The sequence below is a fragment of the Ranitomeya variabilis genome, chromosome 1, assembly GCF_051348905.1.
Source record: "Ranitomeya variabilis isolate aRanVar5 chromosome 1, aRanVar5.hap1, whole genome shotgun sequence".
NCBI lineage: Eukaryota > Metazoa > Chordata > Amphibia > Anura > Dendrobatidae > Ranitomeya > Ranitomeya variabilis.
This window is the reverse complement of record NC_135232.1, coordinates 743372242-743393555: the sequence shown is the minus strand read 5'-3', so window position 1 is coordinate 743393555 and position 21314 is coordinate 743372242. Positions and strand designations below refer to the sequence as shown.

Here is a 21314-nt window from a genome sequence, read left to right as displayed (position 1 = left end):
GTTAAAAACACAGCTGGTTTCTTAAGGAAGATTACAGATTATGTTTGCCATTGTCGCTCAACTCATTGACTGTAATACCACACACTACCTGTGCACAGGGTTGGCGCTATTTTTGGCAGAAAGACACCATGTTTTTGTAGTTGTGGAAAACCGCTTTAATATGTGGGAAGAGCCCCAGAGCGTCTTCATTTTGCTGATCTGTGGAGTCACCAGGAGTCAGACACCATCCTGCACTGATCATCCTCAATATTCCTCCATAAGGGGTAGTCTCGTCTGGATAGTATACCCTGTCCATGTGATAGGGAATGGCTTCCTGACTGCTCCTGTGAATGGAGCGGTGGTCGATCATGCGCTGCTCTGCTACATTCGTTCTTGTGGGAGTGTTGAAGACCAGCCTGACGCCGCGCACAGCCAGTCCCATGAAGAATGAATGGAGCGGAGGTACACACACACAGGAGAGCCCCAGTATTTGGGAATGGTGGAGGTCCCAGACAAGAAGACAAGAACTGAAGAATTTGAAATCGATGCGTCATCGGCCATGGTTATGTCAATGTTTAGTTATTGCCTGGAATGACATTCTAATGAGACCCTGCAGGGCAGCATAATTGTGTCTGATCCGAATATTGAAAGGGAAAAGAAACTCCAGGCGAATGTGGCGCTAATCACCTTGGGATTTTTTGAATACATCCACTTCCAGTAAAAAATATTAATAAAAGTTCATTTATTTTCTCAAAACAAAAAAAAAAGTAAGAAAATATTTTACTTTGTTTTTATAAAGGGAATCTGTCAGCTCAAATTGTCGGGATATTAAAATGATTTCTTACCGGTCAGATGGGCGGCGTATCCTCTTTATTTCTCCACCCCATCCGTCCTTGTTTTCCGCATTATTTTCGGGAATAAGAGTATGCGTGTGCTATGCAGTCTTCGGTGGCGCACGCGCAGTACGCTTTGCCCTACTGCGGGCAAAGCCGAGAAGCATTACTGTGCATGCGCCCGCGTACTATGTCCCGGAACACAGCGAAATACTTCTGGGACATAGTGCTCGGGCGCATGTGCAGTAATGCTTTTCGGCTTTGCCCGCAGTAGGGCAAAGCGTACTGCGCGTGCGCCACTGAAGACTGTATGGCACACGCATACTCTTATTCCCGAAAATAATGTGGAAAACAGGGATGGACGGGGTGGCGAAATGAGGATACGCCGCCCATCGGACCGGTAAAAACTCATTTTAATATCCCGCCAATTTGAGCTGACAGAGTCCCTTTAAATACAGTACAATGCATTTCGGCTGCTATTTTTACAGTGCAGCCTTCATAAAAAAAAAAAAAAAACATACAAAAGCACTATAAAGCTTTTGTTTGTTTGTTTGTTTGTTTTTTGTTACCTGATGAAGGCTGCACTGTAAAAATAGCAGCCGAAATGCATTGTACTGTATTTAAAAAAAAAAAAAAAGTAAAATATTTTCTTACTTTTTTTTTAGTTTTTGTTTTGAGAAAATAAATTAACTTTTATTAATATTTTTTCACTGGAAGTGGATGTATTCAGAAAATCCCAAGGTGATTAGCGCCACATTCGCCTGGAGTTTCTTTTCCCTTAGAATTCACCACCTATGTGGATCCGAAGCAGGATCAATACATAGTTCTCCAAAGTGAGCTGCACACCTTATTGGATTATAGAAGAAACAGAGGAGAGTTGCCTAAAGAATTGATTCCTTGAGAATCTCAATGTGCATTTCTTACCGATTGAAGGTGAGCATAACCACAACAAAAATATTTTTTTACTGTTGATAAAAACAAATTACGCTCAGAGGAAGCGCCGCACTTGTCTTTTTTTTCCCTCTTTCTCTAAATCAGGGTATTTCTAAATGATCCGACTATTGGTGAGAGCAAGTGATCGGGCATGTCAGTTCACTCTGCCCAATCCTTATGTCCCCCAACTGATGATGTCAGGAGGCCGCCATATGATAGTTGGATAAGGCGGATTGGTTAGGTTTTGGAACTGGGCGATTGCTGATGGTGGAAGCGAACACACGGCACGTCCTCCCCTGCAAATCCGCGCACCAACACGGGGGCCTGGTGTAAATCCGAGCACTGACACGGGGGCCTGGTGCTTTCAATAGACGTCTGATAACACAATGTCCGCACTGAATGCCTTTTTCCCGGACATGAGGTTTGCGTAAAAAAATTATTAATAACCCTCAAGATTCAAGAATTAAACTTTATTTGTAAAGAATAAATAGTCCTAAACTCTTACATTGTATCCATTATCCTCAGGAAATATATCACCTTAATGTACTGGATAAGAACTGGAATGTGCACATTAGGCGAGATATTGAGGGGTCCACTACCCCATACAACCGCTCTTTATATTCTCTGTTGGAAAATGTGAGATAATGGAGAGGGGCTGATTACAAGGCCCCAAAGCTAAAATTATTGGCCCCAACAAAAAACTACACCTTTATATCTTCATTTAAATGGGGTTGTCTTGATTAGTAAAACATGGCTGCTCTCTTCCAAAAACAACACAGTAGGTTGTGCCTGTTATTGCTGTAAAACTCTATTAATGTGAATATGGTTGAACTGCAATACCTGACACAACCTGCAGACAGAAGTGGTGCTGTTTTGGCAATAAAAGTAACCATGTTTTTCTAATCCTCGACAACTCTGGGATTGTCCACTACTCACACCTCTCACTATGTTTCCACCAAGTAAAATATAGCAGCTATACTCGCTCCGGTGTCGTTCCCGTGATGTCAGCACTGGCTGTCCCAGGGCTCGTGTGACATTCTTATGTCATGCAATCACTGTGGATAGATTGGATACATTTTGTGCTTGGCTCCCCAATCCATAAGTCCAGAAGGTGTAACCATAACTGCAGCCAAGTGCAATAAGTCAGACCCCATCTCATCCACCTGATCCTTGAATCCAGAACAATATAGGGGCCCCCTTTATTACTTCCATAGGTTCTAGTAAGGGATTTGTGAAAGGGTTATTCTCAGCCTGCAACCCATTTAAAACACTGAAAAGGTCCAAATTATTCATAGATATTGGTCTTTATAATGATGGAATTTACTTTTGGGATGTTTTAGACTCAAGTATTTCAGGTATATTGAAAACATGGCCATTTTTTGGATGTCCATAGAAATCTCAGACAACTGTGGGAAGTCCCAGGTCCACTCCAGTGATGATCCCTAACTAGAAGGTGGTGACATCCCCTAGCTGCAGCCTTATCATTAACTACTGGTGCTTGTCCATGGTGGTCAGTGAGATCTATGGCAGGTGCCCACCGACCATGAATGAGACCGTGAGGCCTTTGGACCAATGTTTCTGTGCTTTGGTTGAGATTACCATCCTCAGGCTACTCTTCCTTTCATATGGAAAAGGGTTTGATTTGCTTTAGTATGGCTTCATAGGTGAGGAAGACCACCATATTGACAGGGAAGGCTCTGAGACAGTTCAGTGACAGTCCTTTGAAGAGGACGGTGACCCCCTCCTGCCGCACGCTGTCAGTGATGCAGTGAATGACCCCTCTGTATCTCCGCTGTGTGACACCATCTACCTGCAGCCGGGATTTAATCACATCCATAGGTGTGGCAATGCTCCATGCCACCGTTCCAGCAAGCCCACCGGCCAGGAGGACGCCCAATAACTCTGGAAGAAAAAGCAAGAAATGGTCTTAGAGATGACATTACTTCCCTGTGTGAATGTGGATACAAGAGAACAGTTACAAAAATACATACATTAACATGGGGTGGACCAGTAGAGGCGCAAACTAAACACGAAACGTTCATTGTCTAACATGTCTCTCTTGTTGAAATCACTGCACCTTATGCAATGCTGATAGCACTTTTGCACTTTTTTGTCAATTGTCCAACTTTAAATGAAAATTAAAAAGGACTGAATTAACTTCAAAGAAGGGTGAGTGCTGACTTTCTTTTTACTTGTTACTGCAATTATAATATCCTATCTGCAGTCACCACTAGAGGGAGCTCCCTGTATACAGATACATGATCAGATTCTGTCTGCAGCCACCACTAGGGGGAGCTCCCTATATACAGAGATACATGATAAGATCCAGTCTGCAGCCACCACTAGGGTTTACTGCAACGAAACGGAGCCAGAAGACTGCAGCGTCTGGCGCTGAGGAGAAGAACTTCTCCGGTTTATTAAACGTGTTTATTTCTTCCAGCAGAACAGGGGTTAATTGGCCATGTTCAAAATCCCTGTTCTCAGCTGTGCTCGGTTAGCCACTCCTTTTCCCTATATAATCTGGGCTCTATTACTAATCCTCATTGAGTTAGCTTTTGCTGCATGACAATAGGAGGAAGAAAAGTTGGTATGAGATGGCGTTATAAGCGACTGTTGTTTGGTTTGCATGCTTGATAATTCCTTATCCTTCCCTATTTTGGTTTCTTTCCCTTCCTACACACCCAGGTGGATTCCTCTGTTACATGTGAGTGAATATTTTTGTGTGTGTAGTTTTCAGTTACCCCTTGTCTTTGCTGCCCTGTTTGTCGGGTTGGTGTACTGAGGTGCACAGTAGTGCCCCCTCTTCCCTGGGTGGGGGAAGCTAGGTCACCCCCTAGTGTTAGGGCCATGAAAGGAGCCCCTGGCCCGGGTCGCCCGACAGCTGTGCTGTGACATTGACCGCAATCATTTTCTATGATCCATGATGGATCCAATCTCTGCTCTAACAAGGCAATTGCGGCAGCTCAGACTGGAGGTGGCGGATTTGTGTACAGTGGTTTTTCCGCACCCTGATACATCTGGTGGACGGATCTCATATCTCAGGCAAACCATTTTGGAGCCCAAGGTCGCATTACTGGACAGGTTCTCTGGGTGGCGTGACAAGTTTGTGGTGTTCCGGGAGGCCTGTGAACTGAACTTCAGGTTACGTCCGGTTTCCTCAGGTACAGAGGAGCAACTTGTGGAGATACTAATCTCGCTCCGTTAGGGGGACCTCCAAGAATGGGAGTCTTCTCTTCTGTCTGACACTCCAGTCACTTCAGTCAGTAGAGGGATTTTTTTAGGCTCTGGGCCTTGTGTATGATGACCCCGATTGCGTCTCTTTAGCCGAGTCCACACTGTGCCAACTTCAGCAAGGAGACTGGCCGGCTGGGGAATATTGCTCTGAGTTTCGGAGGTGGCCAAGGACACCAAGTTATATGACCCCGCACTCCGTAGGCAGTTCTGTGAGGGGCTCACAGTAAGGGTGAAGGATGCCTTGGCTCTTTATGAGACTCCCGCTGAGTGTACGGGACCTACGGTGGGAACGGGAGAGGTGAGGGTGAGGATTTTACTTTTTTTTTTTCTTTATGTCTGGGGCCCATAGTAATGTATGGAGGAATGGGGGAGAGGCATAATACTGTGCGGGGGGGGCATAATACTGTGCGGGGGGCATAATTCTGTGTGGAGGAGCGGTGTCCCATAATACTGTATGGAGTAACGGGGGATCCATAATACTGTATGGAGGAGCGGGGGGCATAATACTGTGTGGAGGAGCGGGGGGCCCATAACACTGTGTGGAGGAGTGGGGGGCATAATACTGTATGGAGGAGCGGGGTCCCATAATACTGTGTGGAGGAGCTGGGGGGCATAATACTCTTTGGAGAAGCACGGGGCCCACAATACTGTATGTAGGAGCATGGGACCCATGATGTGCTGTATGGAGGAGCATTATATGGGGCCCATAATACTTTATGGAGGACTATGTGGTTGGCCATAATACTGTATGGAGGACTATGAGGTGCCCATAATACTGTATGAAGGAGCATTATATGGGGCCAATAATACTGTATGGAGGAACATTATATGGGGCAATAATACTGTATGGTGGACTATGTGGTTGGCCATAATACTGTATGGAGGAGCATTATATGGGGCCAATAATACTGTATGGAGGAGCATTATATGGGGCCAATAATACTGTATGGAGGAGCATTATATGGGGCTTATACAGTAATACTGTATGGAGGAGCATTACATGGGGCCAATAATACTGTATAGTGGACTATGTGGTTGGCCATAATACTGTATGGAGGACTATGACGTGCCCATAATACTGTATGGAGGAGCATTATATGGGGCCAATAATACTGTATGGAGGAGCATTATATGGGGCAATAATACTGTATGGCGGACTATGTGGTTGGCCATAATACTGTATAGAGGACTATGACGTGCCCATAATACTGTATGGAGGAGCATTATATGGGGCCAATAATACTGTATGGAGGAGCATTATATGGGGCCAATAATACTTTATAGAAGAGCATTTTATGGGGCCAATAATACTGTATGGAGCACTATGTGGTTGCCGATAATACTGTATGGAGCACTATGTGTTGACCATAATACTGTATGGCGCACTGTGTGGTGCCTATATATTGTACTATATCTGTTTTTTTTATCTGTGCATTAGGAATCGTGGCATGTGTTAAAGGGGTCCACTGATATAAAAATCAGCGACACCGCTACGTCATCATCTCGCGAGACCGCAATGCATGGAGCGGTCACCGAAACGTCGCGAGGAGCGGGAAAGGCCGGTTCTGGATCCGAGGGGCCGACGGACGGTGAGTGTATAACGATTTTTTATTTTTTTTATTATTTTTAACATTAGATCTTTTAACTTTTGATGCCGCATAGGCAGCATCAATAGTAAAAAGTTGGTCACACAGGGTTAATAGCAGCGGTAACGGAGTGTGTTACCCGCGGCATAACGCGGTCCGATACCGCTGCCATTAACCCTGTGTGAGCGCTGACTGGAGGGGAGTATGGAGCGGGCACTGACTGCGGGGGAGGAAGGAGGGACTAATCGGACTGTGCCCGTCGCTGATTGGTCGTGGCCGTTTTGCCGCGAACAATCAGCGACTTAGATTTCCATGACAGACAGAGGCCGCGACCAATGAATATCCGTGACAGACAGACAGACGGAAGTGACCCTTAGACAATTATATAGTAGATGGTGGCAAGTGGCGACATAATTACTGTAGGGGCCAATCAGGGGACATTATTACTGCTGTAATTTACTTTTGAGCTTACGGTCTTCCATGGGGAGAACAACAGGGGATCCTGCTACTGTGCAGAGTGGCACTATGTCTTTTTTTTCTTCATCTGACATAGTATAGAAGTCGAGGAAAATAGTGGGGAATGTGCTCTGGAAGCGATCAGCTATAGCTAACTGTGTTATTTTCTGCAGAGACGAGTCTTTGCTGGAAGAAGTAATGGCGGCCTGCACTGGATGAAGAAAATAGACTTCAACTACAAACAAATAAAAAGAAATGGATCCGCGCTACAGTGATATTGAAATAACCAAGGATGTAGATAAGCGTATATAAAAATGCCTGAAAGATATTACGCTGTGTGGATGCACAATGTGTCAGCGGAAGGTCCCCCACCACAGACCATAAACCACCATAGAACAACCTAGATTGATATAAAATTGGATCTGAAACAGGGTTATGACTTTGCCCAAAGAAATATGATGCGGACTCACCGTGATGTAATAGGGACTCAGCGTGCAGTAGAAAATGTAGTCCGGGTTGGGTGGCGGAATGTTGTGAATTAGACTTTTTTGGCTCCCTCTTGTGGTCACTAGTGATATGACTCTGGGATTGTCTTTCCTCAGTTTGGCACCCACCTGGGTCGTTAGTCCAGGGGTGTTGCTATATGAACTTCCTGAATTCTCAGTCTGGTGCCTGGCATTGTTGTAATCAGTCCTTTCTGTTTGCTCCTGTCTGCTGGTCCGGGTTCTTGCAAAATTAAGCTAAGTCCTGCTTCCTTGTTTTTTGGTTATTTGCATTGCTCTTATTTTTTGTCCAGCTTGTACTAAATGTGATTTCTGATTTTGCTGGAAGCTCTAGGGGGCTGGTATTCTCCCCCCCCCGGGCCGTTAGACGGTTCGGGGGTTCTTGAATATCCAGCGTGGATATTTTTGATAGGGTTTTTGCTGACCGTATAAGTCATCTTACTATATTCTGCTATTAGTCAGTGGGCCTCTCTTTGCTAAATACCTAGTTCATTCTTACGTTTGTCTTTTCTTCTTACCTCACCGTTATTATTTGTTGGGGGCTTGTATCCAACTTTTGGGGTCTTTTCTCTGGAGGCAAGAAAGGTCTATCTTTTCCCTTCTAGGGTTAGTTAGTTCTCCGGCTGGCGCGAGACGTCTAGAACCAACGTAGGCACGTTCCCCGGCTGCTGCTATTTGTGGTGCTAGGATTAGATATACGGTCAGCCCAGTTACCACTGCCCTATGAGCTGGTTTTTTGTGTTTGCAGACTTGGTATTTATTTCTGAGACCCTCTGCCATTGGGGTCATAACAGTATGCCAGGCCAACATTGAATGTTTAATGCATTGCAGAAGTGGGATAATAAGAAAGGAGATTCTGAGTTTGTTTTTGTTTTTTTCCTCTCTTTCTTCCTCCCCTTTACCTCTGAGTGGCTTGAGCTTGCTGCAGACATGAATGTCCAGACTTTGATTACAAGTGTGGACCAGCTTGCTGCTCGTGTGCAGGGCATACAAGATTTTGTTACCAGTAATCCAATGTCTGAACCTAAAATACCTATTCCTGAACTGTTCTCTGGAGACCGATTTAAGTTTAGGAATTTCAGGAATAATTGTAAATTGTTTCTTTCTCTGAGACCCCGTTCGTCTGGAGACTCAGCTCAGCAAGTTAAAATTGTTATCTCTTTCTTGCGGGGCGACCCTCAGGATTGGGCTTTCTCGCTAGCGCCAGGAGATCCGGCATTGGCGAATATTGATGCGTTTTTTCTGGCGCTCGGATTGCTTTACGAGGAACCCAATCTTGAAATTCAGGCAGAAAAAGCCTTGCTGGCTATTTCTCAGGGCCAGGATGAAGCTGAAGTGTATTGCCAAAAATTTCGGAAATGGTCCGTGCTTACTCAGTGGAATGAGTGTGCTCTGGCCGCAAATTTCAGAAATGGCCTTTCTGAAGCCATTAAGAATGTGATGGTGGGTTTCTCCATTCCTACAAGTCTGAATGATTCCATGGCGCTGGCTATTCAAATTGATCGGCGTTTGCGGGAGCGCAAAACTGCTAATCCTCTGGTGGTGTTGTCTGAACAGACACCTGATTTAATGCAATGTGATAGAATTCAGACTAGAAATGAACGCAAAAATCATAGACGTCAGAATGGGTTGTGTTTTTACTGTGGTGATTCTACACATGTTATATCAGCATGCTCTAAACGCCTAACAAGGGTTGTTAGCCCTGTCGCCATTGGTAATTTGCAACCTAAATTTATTTTGTCTGTGACTTTAATTTGCTCATTGTCTTCCTACCCTGTTATGGCGTTTGTGGATTCAGGTGCTGCCCTGAGTCTTATGGATCTGTCATTTGCCAGGCGCTGTGGTTTTGTTCTTGAGCCATTGGTAAATCCTATACCTCTTAGAGGTATTGATGCTACGCCATTGGCGGAAAATAAACCGCAGTTTTGGACACAGGTAACCATGTGTATGACTCCTGAACATCGGGAGGTGATTCGTTTTCTTGTTCTGCATAAAATGCATGATTTGGTCGTTTTGGGTCTACCATGGTTACAGACCCATAATCCAGTCTTAGATTGGAAGGCAATGTCTGTGTCAAGTTGGGGCTGTCGGGGAATTCATGGTGATTCCCCGCCGGTGTCTATTGCTTCCTCTACTCCTTCAGAAGTTCCTGAGTATTTGTGTGACTATCAGGATGTATTCAGTGAGTCCAGGTCCAGTGCTCTTCCTCCTCATAGGGACTGTGATTGTGCTATAGATTTGATTCCGGGTAGTAAATTTCCTAAGGGAAGACTATTTAATCTGTCTGTACCTGAGCATACCGCAATGCGTTCGTATATCAAGGAATCTCTGGAGAAGGGGCATATCCGTCCATCCTCTTCCCCTCTTGGTGCGGGATTCTTTTTTGTGGCCAAGAAGGACGGATCTTTGAGACCTTGTATTGACTATCGGCTTCTGAATAAAATCACTGTTAAATTTCAGTATCCTTTGCCTCTGTTGTCAGACTTGTTTGCCCGGATTAAAGGTGCCAAGTGGTTCACCAAGATAGATCTTCGTGGTGCGTACAACCTTGTGCGCATTAAGCAGGGAGATGAATGGAAAACTGCATTTAATACGCCCGAAGGTCATTTTGCGTACTTGGTGATGCCTTTTGGGCTCTCTAATGCTCTTTCAGTGTTTCAGTCCTTTATGCATGATATTTTCCGGAAGTATCTGGATAAATTTATGATTGTTTATCTGGATGATATTCTGGTTTTTTCTGATGATTGGGACTCGCATGTAGAGCAGGTCAGGATGGTGTTTCAGGTCTTGCGTGAGAATGCTTTGTTTGTTAAGGGCTCAAAGTGTCTCTTTGGAGTACAGAAGGTTCCCTTTTTGGGTTTTATTTTTTCCCCTTCTGCGGTGGAGATGGACCCAGTCAAGGTCCGAGCTATTCATGATTGGACTCAACCCACGTCAGTTAAGAGTCTTCAGAAGTTCTTGGGTTTTGCTAACTTCTACCGTCGTTTTATCGCTAATTTTTCTAGCGTTGTTAAACCTTTGACGGATATGACCAAGAAAGGTTCTGATGTTGCTAACTGGGCTCCTGCAGCCGTGGAAGCCTTCCAGGCGCTGAAGCGCCGGTTTACTTCGGCGCCTGTTTTGTGCCAGCCTGATGTCTCACTTCCCTTTCAGGTTGAAGTGGATGCTTCTGAGATTGGGGCAGGGGCCGTTTTGTCGCAGAGAGGCCCTGGTTGCTCTGTAATGAGACCATGTGCTTTTTTCTCTAGGAAGTTTTCGCCTGCTGAGCGGAATTATGATGTTGGCAATCGGGAGTTGCTGGCCATGAAGTGGGCATTTGAGGAGTGGCGTCATTGGCTCGAGGGTGCTAAGCATCGTGTGGTGGTCTTGACTGATCACAAAATTCTGATGTATCTCGAGTCTGCTAAACGCCTGAATCCTAGAAAGGCCCGTTGGTCATTGTTTTTCTCCCGTTTTGACTTTGTGGTCTCGTATTTACCAGGTTCAAAGAATGTGAAGGCTGATGCTCTTTCAAGGAGCTTTGTGCCTGACTCTCCTGGAGTCGCAGAACCAGTTGGTATTCTTAAAGAGGGAGTAATCTTGTCAGCCATTTCTCCGGATTTGCGACGTGTGTTGCAGAGATTTCAGGCTGGTAGACCTGACTCTTGTCCACCTGACAGACTGTTTGTTCCTGATAAGTGGACCAGCAGAGTCATTTCCTAGGTTCATTCCTCGGTGTTGGCAGGGCATCCGGGAATTTTTGGCACCAGAGATTTGGTGGCTAGGTCCTTTTGGTGGCCTTCCTTGTCACGGGATGTGCGGTCATTTGTGCAGTCCTGTGGGACTTGTGCTCTAGCTAAGCCTTGCTGTTCTCGTGCCAGCGGGTTGCTCTTGCCCTTGCCTGTCCCGAAGAGGCCTTGGACACACATTTCCATGGATTTCATTTCAGATCTTCCGGTGTCTCAGGGCATGTCTGTCATCTGGGTGGTATGTGATCGCTTTTCCAAGATGGTCCATTTGGTATCTTTGCCTAAGCTGCCTTCCTCTTCCGATCTGGTTCCTTTGTTCTTTCAGAATGTGGTTCGTTTACACGGCATTCCTGAGAACATCGTGTCTGACAGAGGATCCCAGTTTGTTTCCAGGTTCTGGCGATCCTTTTGTGCTAAGATGGGCATTGATTTGTCGTTTTCGTCTGCCTTTCATCCTCAGACTAATGGACAAACGGAGCGAACTAATCAAACTTTGGAGGCTTATTTGAGGTGTTTTGTTTCTGCAGATCAGGATGATTGGGTGACCTTCTTGCCGTTGGCTGAGTTTGCCCTTAATAATCGGGCTAGTTCCGCTACTTTGGTTTCGCCATTTTTCTGTAACTCTGGTTTCCATCCTCGTTTTTCCTCGGGACATGTGGAGCCTTCTGACTGTCCTGGGGTAGATTCTGTGGTGGATAGGTTGCAGCAGATTTGGAATCATGTGGTGGACAACTTAAAGTTGTCACAGGAGAAGGCTCAGCGTTTTGCCAACCGCCGCCGCGGTGTGGGTCCCCGACTTCGTGTTGGGGATTTGGTATGGCTGTCTTCTCGATTTGTTCCTATGAAGGTCTCCTCTCCTAAATTTAAGCCTCGCTTCATCGGTCCTTACAAGATATTGGAAATCCTTAATCCTGTGTCCTTTCGCTTGGACCTTCCGGTGTCGTTTGCCATTCACAACGTGTTCCATAGGTCTTTGTTGCGGCGGTACGTTGTACCTGTGGTTCCTTCTGTTGAGCCTCCTGCTCCGGTGTTGGTTGAGGGCGAGTTGGAGTACGTGGTGGAGAAAATCTTGGATTCTCGTCTCTCCAGGCGGAGGCTTCAGTATCTGGTCAAGTGGAAGGGCTATGGTCAGGAGGATAATTCCTGGGTGGTTGCCTCTGATGTGCATGCGGCCGATTTAGTTCGTGCCTTTCACGCTGCTCATCCTGATCGCCCTGGTGGTCTTGGTGAGGGTTCGGTGACCCCTCCTTAAAGGGGGGGTACTGTTGTGAATTAGACTTTTTTGGCTCCCTCTTGTGGTCACTAGTGATATGACTCTAGGATTGTCTTTCCTCAGTTTGGCACCCACCTGGGTCGTTAGTCCAGGGGTGTTGCTATATGAACTTCCTGAATTCTCAGTCTGGTGCCTGGCATTGTTGTAATCAGTCCTTTCTGTTTGCTCCTGTCTGCTGGTCCGGGTTCTTGCAAAATTAAGCTAAGTCCTGCTTCCTTGTTTTTTGGTTATTTGCATTGCTCTTATTTTTTGTCCAGCTTGTACTAAATGTGATTTCTGATTTTGCTGGAAGCTCTAGGGGGCTGGTATTCTCCCCCCGGGCCGTTAGACGGTTCGGGGGTTCTTGAATATCCAGCGTGGATTTTTTTGATAGGGTTTTTGCTGACCGTATAAGTCATCTTACTATATTCTGCTATTAGTCAGTGGGCCTCTCTTTGCTAAATACCTAGTTCATTCTTATGTTTGTCTTTTCTTCTTACCTCACCGTTATTATTTGTTGGGGGCTTGTATCCAACTTTTGGGGTCTTTTCTCTGGAGGCAAGAAAGGTCTATCTTTTCCCTTCTAGGGTTAGTTAGTTCTCCGGCTGGCGCGAGACGTCTAGAACCAACGTAGGCACGTTCCCCGGCTGCTGCTATTTGTGGTGCTAGGATTAGATATACGGTCAGCCCAGTTACCACTGCCCTATGAGCTGGTTTTTTGTGTTTGCAGAATTGGTATTTATTTCTGAGACCCTCTGCCATTGGGGTCATAACAGCGGAATTCGTCCGGTGGGTGTGCAGGCAAGCAGGCGGGCGAGCAGGGGAAAGCAAACGCCGGGTGGCGTGTGTTGCGAGGGCTGCGTAGAGCCAGGGACAGTTCCGGCCGTTAGCGTCCCTGGATACGAGTGGGAGAGAACAGGGGGCGGAGCTCGCTGGCACAGGGCTCAGCGTGTGACGTCACTGAGCTAGAGAAAGGTACGGGGAAACACAGGGACCAAAAAACCGACGCGTTTCGAAGGAGCAGCGTCCTTCTTCATCAGGGTTACCCGTCCCTTGTGATGCCCCGATATTTAAACCCCCCAACCTGTCAATCACAATGCACAGCCCGCCCAAGTAGCCTGCTGCTGGAAAGGTGCTGTAGGAGGATAACCGTCACATCATCGCTGGGGGATATGGACAAAAATGATAGATGTGGCCCATAAAGAAGCTATGTGTATAAAAAAGGAATGTATCCCATGGAGATGCATGCATAATGGGAACTGTATGGCAAGAAGCTGGCTGAGTATGATTTACTGGTGTGGTTACCGCAGTGGATTGAATTGCCATAATGAACTGACTGGGAAATCTAAAAATTAACCTTTAATACATGATTAGTTAAAATAGTAATAAAAACTAAAAAATATACGTGTAATAAAAGGCAAACACCAATAAAAATAAAAAAAAAATAGTGTAATAGAGCGTCCCTGGGTGTCTCCATGATATCCTTCTTGGCCTGTTCCAATAGTGCACTAGGGTACCCCTTATCGAGAAATTGCTGGGTGAGGAAAGCGGAATCTTCATTGTAGTCCTCCAAGGTAGTACAATTCCACCTGATTCTTGTGTACTGTCCCTTGGGGATATTCGCAAGCCAGACAGGGAGATGGCAGCTGGTCATCCCAATGAAACTATTGGAGTCCACCTGTTTGCGATAGCACTTAGTAAAAATCTGGTCATTCTTTATATAGATATTGAGATCAAGGAAGTTGATGCTTGTGTTGCTGATCGTGGGTGTGAACTCCAAACCAAAAGTATTATTGTTTAGACTTAATATGAAGGAATCCATCAATACTCTCGTTTGTCCTTTGGGTTTCCAACTGGTTTTATCCAATGTTTATCTAGAAGGGCAGGAACACCACCTGCTTCTTCCTCTTTTATTCATTTACATATTTTTTTTTATTTTTATTGGTGTTTGCCTTTTATTACACGTATATTTTTAGTTTTTATTACTATTTTAACTAATCATGTATTAAAGGTTAATTTTTAGATTTCCCAGTCAGTTCATTATGGCAATTCAATCCACTGCGGTAACCACACCAGTAAATCATACTCAGCCAGCTTCTTGCCATACAGTTCCCATTATGCATGCATCTCCATGGGATGCATTCCTTTTTTATACACATAGCTTCTTTATGGGCCACATCTATCATTTTTGTCCATATCCCCCAGCGATGATGTGACGGTTATCCTCCTACAGCACCTTTCCAGCAGCAGGCTACTTGGGCGGGCTGTGCATTGTGATTGACAGGTTGGGGGGTTTAAATATCGGGGCATCACAAGGGACGGGTAACCCTGATGAAGAAGGTCGCTGCTCCTTCGAAACGCGTCGGTTTTTTGGTCCCTGTGTTTCCCCGTACCTTTCTCTAGCTCAGTGACGTCACACGCTGAGCCCTGTGCCAGCGAGCTCCGCCCCCTGTTCTCTCCCGCTCGTATCCAGGGACGCTACCGGCCGGAGCCGTCCCTGGCTCTACGCAGCCCTCGCAACACACGCCACCCGGCATTTGCTTTCCCCTGCTCGCCCGCCTGCTTGCCTGCACACCCACCGGACGAATTCCGCCACCCAACCCGGACTACATTTTCTACTGCACGCTGAGTCCCTATTACATCACGGTGAGTCCGCATCATATTTCTTTGGGCAAAGTCATAACCCTGTTTCAGATCCAATTTTATATCAATCTAGGTTGTTCTATGGTGGTTTATGGTCTGTGGTGGGGGACCTTCCGCTGACACATTGTGCATCCACACAGCGTAATATCTTTCAGGCATTTTTATATACGCTTATCTACAGCCTTGGTTATTTCAATATCACTGTAGCGCGGATCCATTTCTTTTTATTTGTTTGCATTCCCCTTTTGACAGTATCAGCTCCTTCTGTCTTGGTTCCTGCAGCTCAGCGATTTCAGTCAGGTAGCGCTGGTGTATTTTCTTATATCACATTTTGTCTACTTCAGGGGCTCATACACTTCAGCAGCTCCTCCATGGCTGTCCACGCCCTACGCACAGATAGGGATCATAGAATACTATTCATTAAGGAGAAATTTTCACTCAAGGGCCCTCCAGGTACGGATTCCCTTAGAGCTAGGGACTTATTAAAATCTATGGAGAAACTTCTATTTTCTGAAATGCGGGACATGTGGGAGGTGGCCTCCCTTGAAAAATATGCTCAAGCCCACATAGTCCCCAAAGGCCTTGCCATCCACAAAACACTAGCAGGGGACTTTGGTGATCCCACTACATTGGGTGAATGGGACAACATGCTAAACTCCTTTTCTTTAAAAATTCTACAGTTTGTAATAGATAAGCGGCTATCTAATATAGATAAGACCAGCCGCCTTATTGAATGAACGTTTGAGCAACTAAACACCTGCATCCTTACCGAGGATACACATGTCCTAGCTGACAATATTTTATACAGACTTAAAGAAAAGGAAAGAGAGATTATTGATAAGAAAATCAGGAAATTCCAAAGGGATGGTGTACCGGAGGAACTATACATGCACCAACATTCTGGGCCATGTCTCATTGACAGTTTCAATAATGACTCACATAAACCTGATGAACTTGTAGTCATAGATGAATACAATTTAACTACTGAGCAAAATTTGGAAGACATCTCATTGGTATTTTCCACATATGCGGACTCCAATTCAACACAATACACACCAGTGTCAACTAGAAATAAGCTCACCTCGGAGGCATCAGAGGCCATGATTCATATTCCGGACAATACCCTGGAGGTCTCAATATACCCCAGTACACCTATTCATGAGAATTCTAGTGTGCATGAAGCGATTCATCCACGGCCTACCACCCCTCTACATACTTCTAACAGATTTTCCCCATTATTATCAGGTGAAGTAGGCATTAATCCTGGAATCACGCAAAACAACCGATATCCATGTACCTCCCAACGGGCTACCCACCGAGCTACATCTACACAAATTAGACCGAAGGTAAAACAATCTGGGGGCCCGTCCATAATATCTAGCGGTAGTACACCCGACAATCCATCTCTGGGACCCAATGACAACACTACTACCAGGAATGAACATAGGCCCACCCTATCTAAAACCAACACAAGTAAGGGCACCAGTGTAGCATCAAAGCACCCCATCAAATCCAAAGCCCGTCCACCACTGAATCAGGATTTTTTCCGGGTAAGATCTACAAAACTAAGAGGGGCAGGAGGGGGAGGAAACTCGCCAAAACTAAAATGAACTCAAGGATTGAGAACCCACAAAAAATATTTAATTTAAGCTCATATAAGTTAACTAACAATGAAATATCCCTCCTACAAAAAGGGTTGAAGTATGCACCCACTTCCATGGGAAAACCATTTCTTCTATACATAAGTATGAAAATTTTTTTACGGAATCTAGCGCTTAAGAAATTCTTTCTGAAGAAAGACAAACCATCCATAGCAAACAGCAACCCTAATCCGGATACTTATATCCATACCACATTGGCCAATCCATCTTCATTTAACCCCATACACGAACAATCGGAGGCATTCCTAACCTTTGATAAACTAGTTACAAATGACATCAGAAAACTAAAAAGGGCTAAGTCCAGATTCAACCCTGGTAATCTAACCAATGCCGAAAAGAAAGCAATCAAAGACATACAGCATAATAATAACATCATTATTCGTCCTGCGGACAAGGGAGGAGGCATCGTTATTCTGGATCGAGTCACGTACCATGAGGAATCAATTCGACTGCTTAGTGATACAACTACCTACAGGAAATTGAATAGTGACCCCACATTGCAATTCAGTCACAAACTCAAATCCTTGTGCCTTAAAGGCCAATCCTTAGGTATATTGAACAAAAAGGAATTCAGTTTTGTATTCAATAAGGATCCGAGCCTGGCTATTTTCTATCATATCCCGAAGATGCATAAAAGTACAACATGTCCCCCGGGCAGGCCTATCATTTCAGGGATCAACAGCCTGACATCAAACCTGTCCCGGTATGTGGACACGCACTTACAGAAGTGCATGCAACTCATACCAGCCTACCTTAAGGATACGAGTCATATTCTCCGCATCTTGGAGAAAGTCAAATGGGAACCAAATTATGTCCTAGGCACTCTGGACATTAAATCACTATACATGGTAATCGATCAAAATATGGGTTGCAATATTGCAGGGCAATATCTTCAAACCCTGGATATATACCCAAACACCCAGGTCACCTTTATTGAGGAGTGCATTCGGTTCATTCTACAGCATAACTATTTTTGGTACGAAAACGACTTCTTCCTGAAAACCTGTGGCACTGCCATGGGCACACGGTTTGCCCCCTCGTACGCCAATCTGTTTGTAGCCAAGTGGGAGGAGTCATACATCTTTCCTTCTGGCAATCTCCGCACTGGCCTGGTTCTTTGGCGTCGCTTTATCGACGACGTGCTCTTTATCTGGAATGGCCCCAGGGTCGAACTGGATTCCTTCATATTAAGTCTAAACAATAATACTTTTGGTTTGGAGTTCACACCCACGATCAGCAACACAAGCATCAACTTCCTTGATCTCAATATCTATATAAATAATGACCAGATTTTTACTAAGTGCTATCGCAAAGAGGTGGACTCCAATAGTTTCATTGGGATGACCAGCTGCCATCTCCCTGTCTGGCTTGCGAATATCCCCAAGGGACAGTACACAAGAATCAGGCGGAATTGTACTACCTTGGAGGACTACAATGAAGATTCCGCTTTCCTCACCCAGCAATTTCTCGATAAGGGGTACCCTAGTGCACTATTGGAACAGGCCAAGAAGGATATCATGGAAACACCCAGGGACGCTCTATTACACAAAGTGAAACCCACTAATCAACCAATGAACATCCAGGACCAAATCTATCAACTACCATTTATTACCCAATTCCATTCTGGGCATACCAAATTCAGGTCTATTATCCATAAACACTGGTCTGTACTCCAAGGGGATAAAGTCATAGGCGAACTTTTGCCACTCGCACCAAGATTTATCTTCAAAAAGGCAAAATCTTTGGGCAGCATGATAGCCCCCACCACGAAACCGGCATCCAAACACAAACCAGTAACAGAGGCTACTGCCAACAGTAAGATAGGTTTTACTCCCTGCGGATTCTGCTATGGGTGCCGGCATACATCCTTTTCAAAAACATGCCGTTCCACTTTTTTTGATCTGGACGGTAAGAACGAATATCCCATCAGGGATAACATCACGTGCTCTACCTCCAGGGTTATATATGCCATCGAGTGCCCATGTAAAAAACTTTATGTTGGCCGCACAAAGAGGCCCATGTTGGTCCGGGTGAAAGAACACTTTACAAATATCCGGAAGGGGTTCCTGGGCCACCCACTCTCTCGTCACTTTTGTGAAAAACATGACAAATCCACCAAGGGCATTGTATTTTGGGGTATCCAAAAGGTGAAACCGAATTTAAGAGGGGGCAACTTAATAAAAGCCATGTCAAGAGCTGAATCCCAGTGGATTTTCTCCTTGAACAGTCTGGCCCCTAAGGGTCTTAATCATGGGCTTGAAATATTTGCCTTTTAATCTCTCCTTTTCCTAGCCCATCTCCCCCCTCCCTCCCCCCTCCTATGCCATTCTTCTCGGTACATTGGGATAGTGCATCAATACTCTCGTTTGTCCTTTTGGGTTTCCAACTGGTTTTATCCAATGTTTGTCATGATTCTCAATGGCGAGAGAACATAGCCCAGCATATATGAGAACTAGCTCTTGGAAGATGGAAACTATACTGACCATGAACTAAACCTGCCGCACAACTAGAAGTGGCCGGGTAGCATGCCTACGTTTTTTAACCCTAGATGCCCAGCGCCAGCCGGAGAACTACCTAATCCTAGCAGAGGAAAAGACAGTCCTGGCTCACCTCTAGAGAAATTTTCCCAAAAGGCAGACAGAGGCCCCCACATATATTGGCGGTGATTTTAGAAGAAATGACAAACGTAGTATGAAAATAGGGTTAGCAAAATCGAGGTCCGCTTTCTAGATAGCAGGAAGACAGAAAGGACACTTTCATGGTCAGCAGAAAACCCTATCAAAACACCATCCAGAAATTCCTTTAAGACTCTAGCATTAACTCATAACACCAGAGTGGCAATTTCCGATCACAAGAGCTTTCCAGACACAGTAACGAAACAGCAGCTGTGAACAGGAACAAAATGCAAAAACACACAAGGACAAAAGTCCAACTTAGCTGGGAGTTGTCTAGTAGCAGGAACAAGCACAGAAGGCTTCTGATTACATTGTTGACCGGCAAGAAACTGACAGAGGAGCAAGGTTATATAGCGACTCCCACATCCTGATAGGAGCAGGTGAACAGAGGGGATGATGCACACAAGTTCAATTCCATAAGTGGCCACCGGGGGAGCCCAGAATCCAATTTCACAACAGTACCCCCCCCTCAAGGAGGGGGCACCGAACCCTCACCAGAACCACCAGGGCGATCAGGATGAGCCCTATGAAAGGCACGGACAAGATCGGAGGCATGAACATCAGAGGCAGTGACCCAAGAATTATCCTCCTGACCGTATCCCTTCCATTTGACCAGATACTGGAGTCTCCGTCTGGAAACACGAGAGTCCAAGATCTTTTCCACAACGTACTCCAACTCACCCTCAACCAACACCGGAGCAGGAGGCTCAACGGAAGGCACAACCGGTACCTCATACCTGCGCAACAATGACCGATGAAAAACATTATGAATCGAAAAGGATGCAGGGAGGTCCAAACGGAAGGACACAGGGTTAAGAATCTCCAATATCTTGTACGGGCCGATGAACCGAGGCTTAAACTTAGGAGAAGAAACCCTCATAGGGACAAAACGAGAAGACAACCACACCAAGTCCCCAACACAAAGCCGAGGACCAACACGACGACGGCGGTTGGCAAAAAGCTGAGTCTTCTCCTGGGACAACTTCAAATTGTCCACCACCTGCCCCCAAATCTGATGCAACCTCTCCACCACAGCATCCACTCCAGGACAATCCGAAGATTCCACTTGACCGGAGGAAAATCGAGGATGAAACCCCAAATTACAGAAAAACGGGGACACCAAGGTGGCAGAGCTGGCCCGATTATTGAGGGCGAACTCCGCCAAAGGCAAAAAAGCAACCCAATCATCCTGATCCGCAGACACAAAACACCTCAAATATGTCTCCAAGGTCTGATTAGTCCGCTCGGTCTGGCCATTAGTCTGAGGATGGAAAGCAGACGAAAAAGACAAATCTATGCCCATCCTAGCACAGAATGCCCGCCAAAATCTAGACACGAATTGGGTCCCTCTGTCAGAAACGATATTCTCAGGAATACCATGCAAACGAACAACATTTTGAAAAAACAGAGGAACCAACTCGGAAGAAGAAGGCAACTTAGGCAAGGGAACCAGATGGACCATCTTAGAGAAACGGTCACACACCACCCAGATGACAGACATCTTCTGAGAAACAGGCAGATCCGAAATAAAATCCATCGAGATGTGCGTCCAAGGCCTCTTCGGGATAGGCAAGGGCAACAACAATCCACTAGCCCGAGAACAACAAGGCTTGGCCCGAGCACAAACGTCACAAGACTGCACAAAGCCTCGCACATCTCGTGACAGGGAAGGCCACCAGAAGGACCTTGCCACCAAATCCCTGGTACCAAAGATTCCAGGATGACCTGCCAACGCAGAAGAATGAACCTCAGAGATGACTCTACTGGTCCAATCATCAGGAACAAACAGTCTACCAGGTGGGCAACGATCAGGTCTATCCGCCTGAAACTC

At 45.6% G+C, this 21314-nt stretch overlaps 1 protein-coding gene and 1 long non-coding RNA gene across 4 annotated transcripts in view; one reads left to right on the top strand and one right to left on the bottom strand.

Annotated features, from left to right (window-relative positions):
• Positions 1 to 2196: 2196 nt before the first annotated feature.
• Positions 2197 to 21314, bottom strand: part of SLC25A47 (solute carrier family 25 member 47) — a 38166-nt gene continuing 19048 nt past the window's right edge. The window contains exon 7 of one of the 2 annotated variants that reach the window (XM_077269684.1): positions 2197 to 3647. In XM_077269684.1, coding sequence (XP_077125799.1) covers positions 3367 to 3647 — 281 coding nt within the window. In that variant the 3' untranslated portion in view covers positions 2197 to 3366. The remainder of the gene's footprint in view (positions 3648 to 21314) is intronic. The other variant, XM_077269677.1, reaches the window with a different exon arrangement.
• On the top strand, positions 4266 to 7377 carry LOC143782335 (uncharacterized). Of its 2 annotated transcripts, none has more exons than XR_013216934.1 (3): positions 4266 to 4332; positions 6418 to 6568; positions 7195 to 7377. It is a non-coding gene; the product is annotated as an uncharacterized LOC143782335 (long non-coding RNA). The 2 variants fall into 2 exon arrangements; XR_013216933.1 differs by having other exon boundaries at positions 4324 to 4449.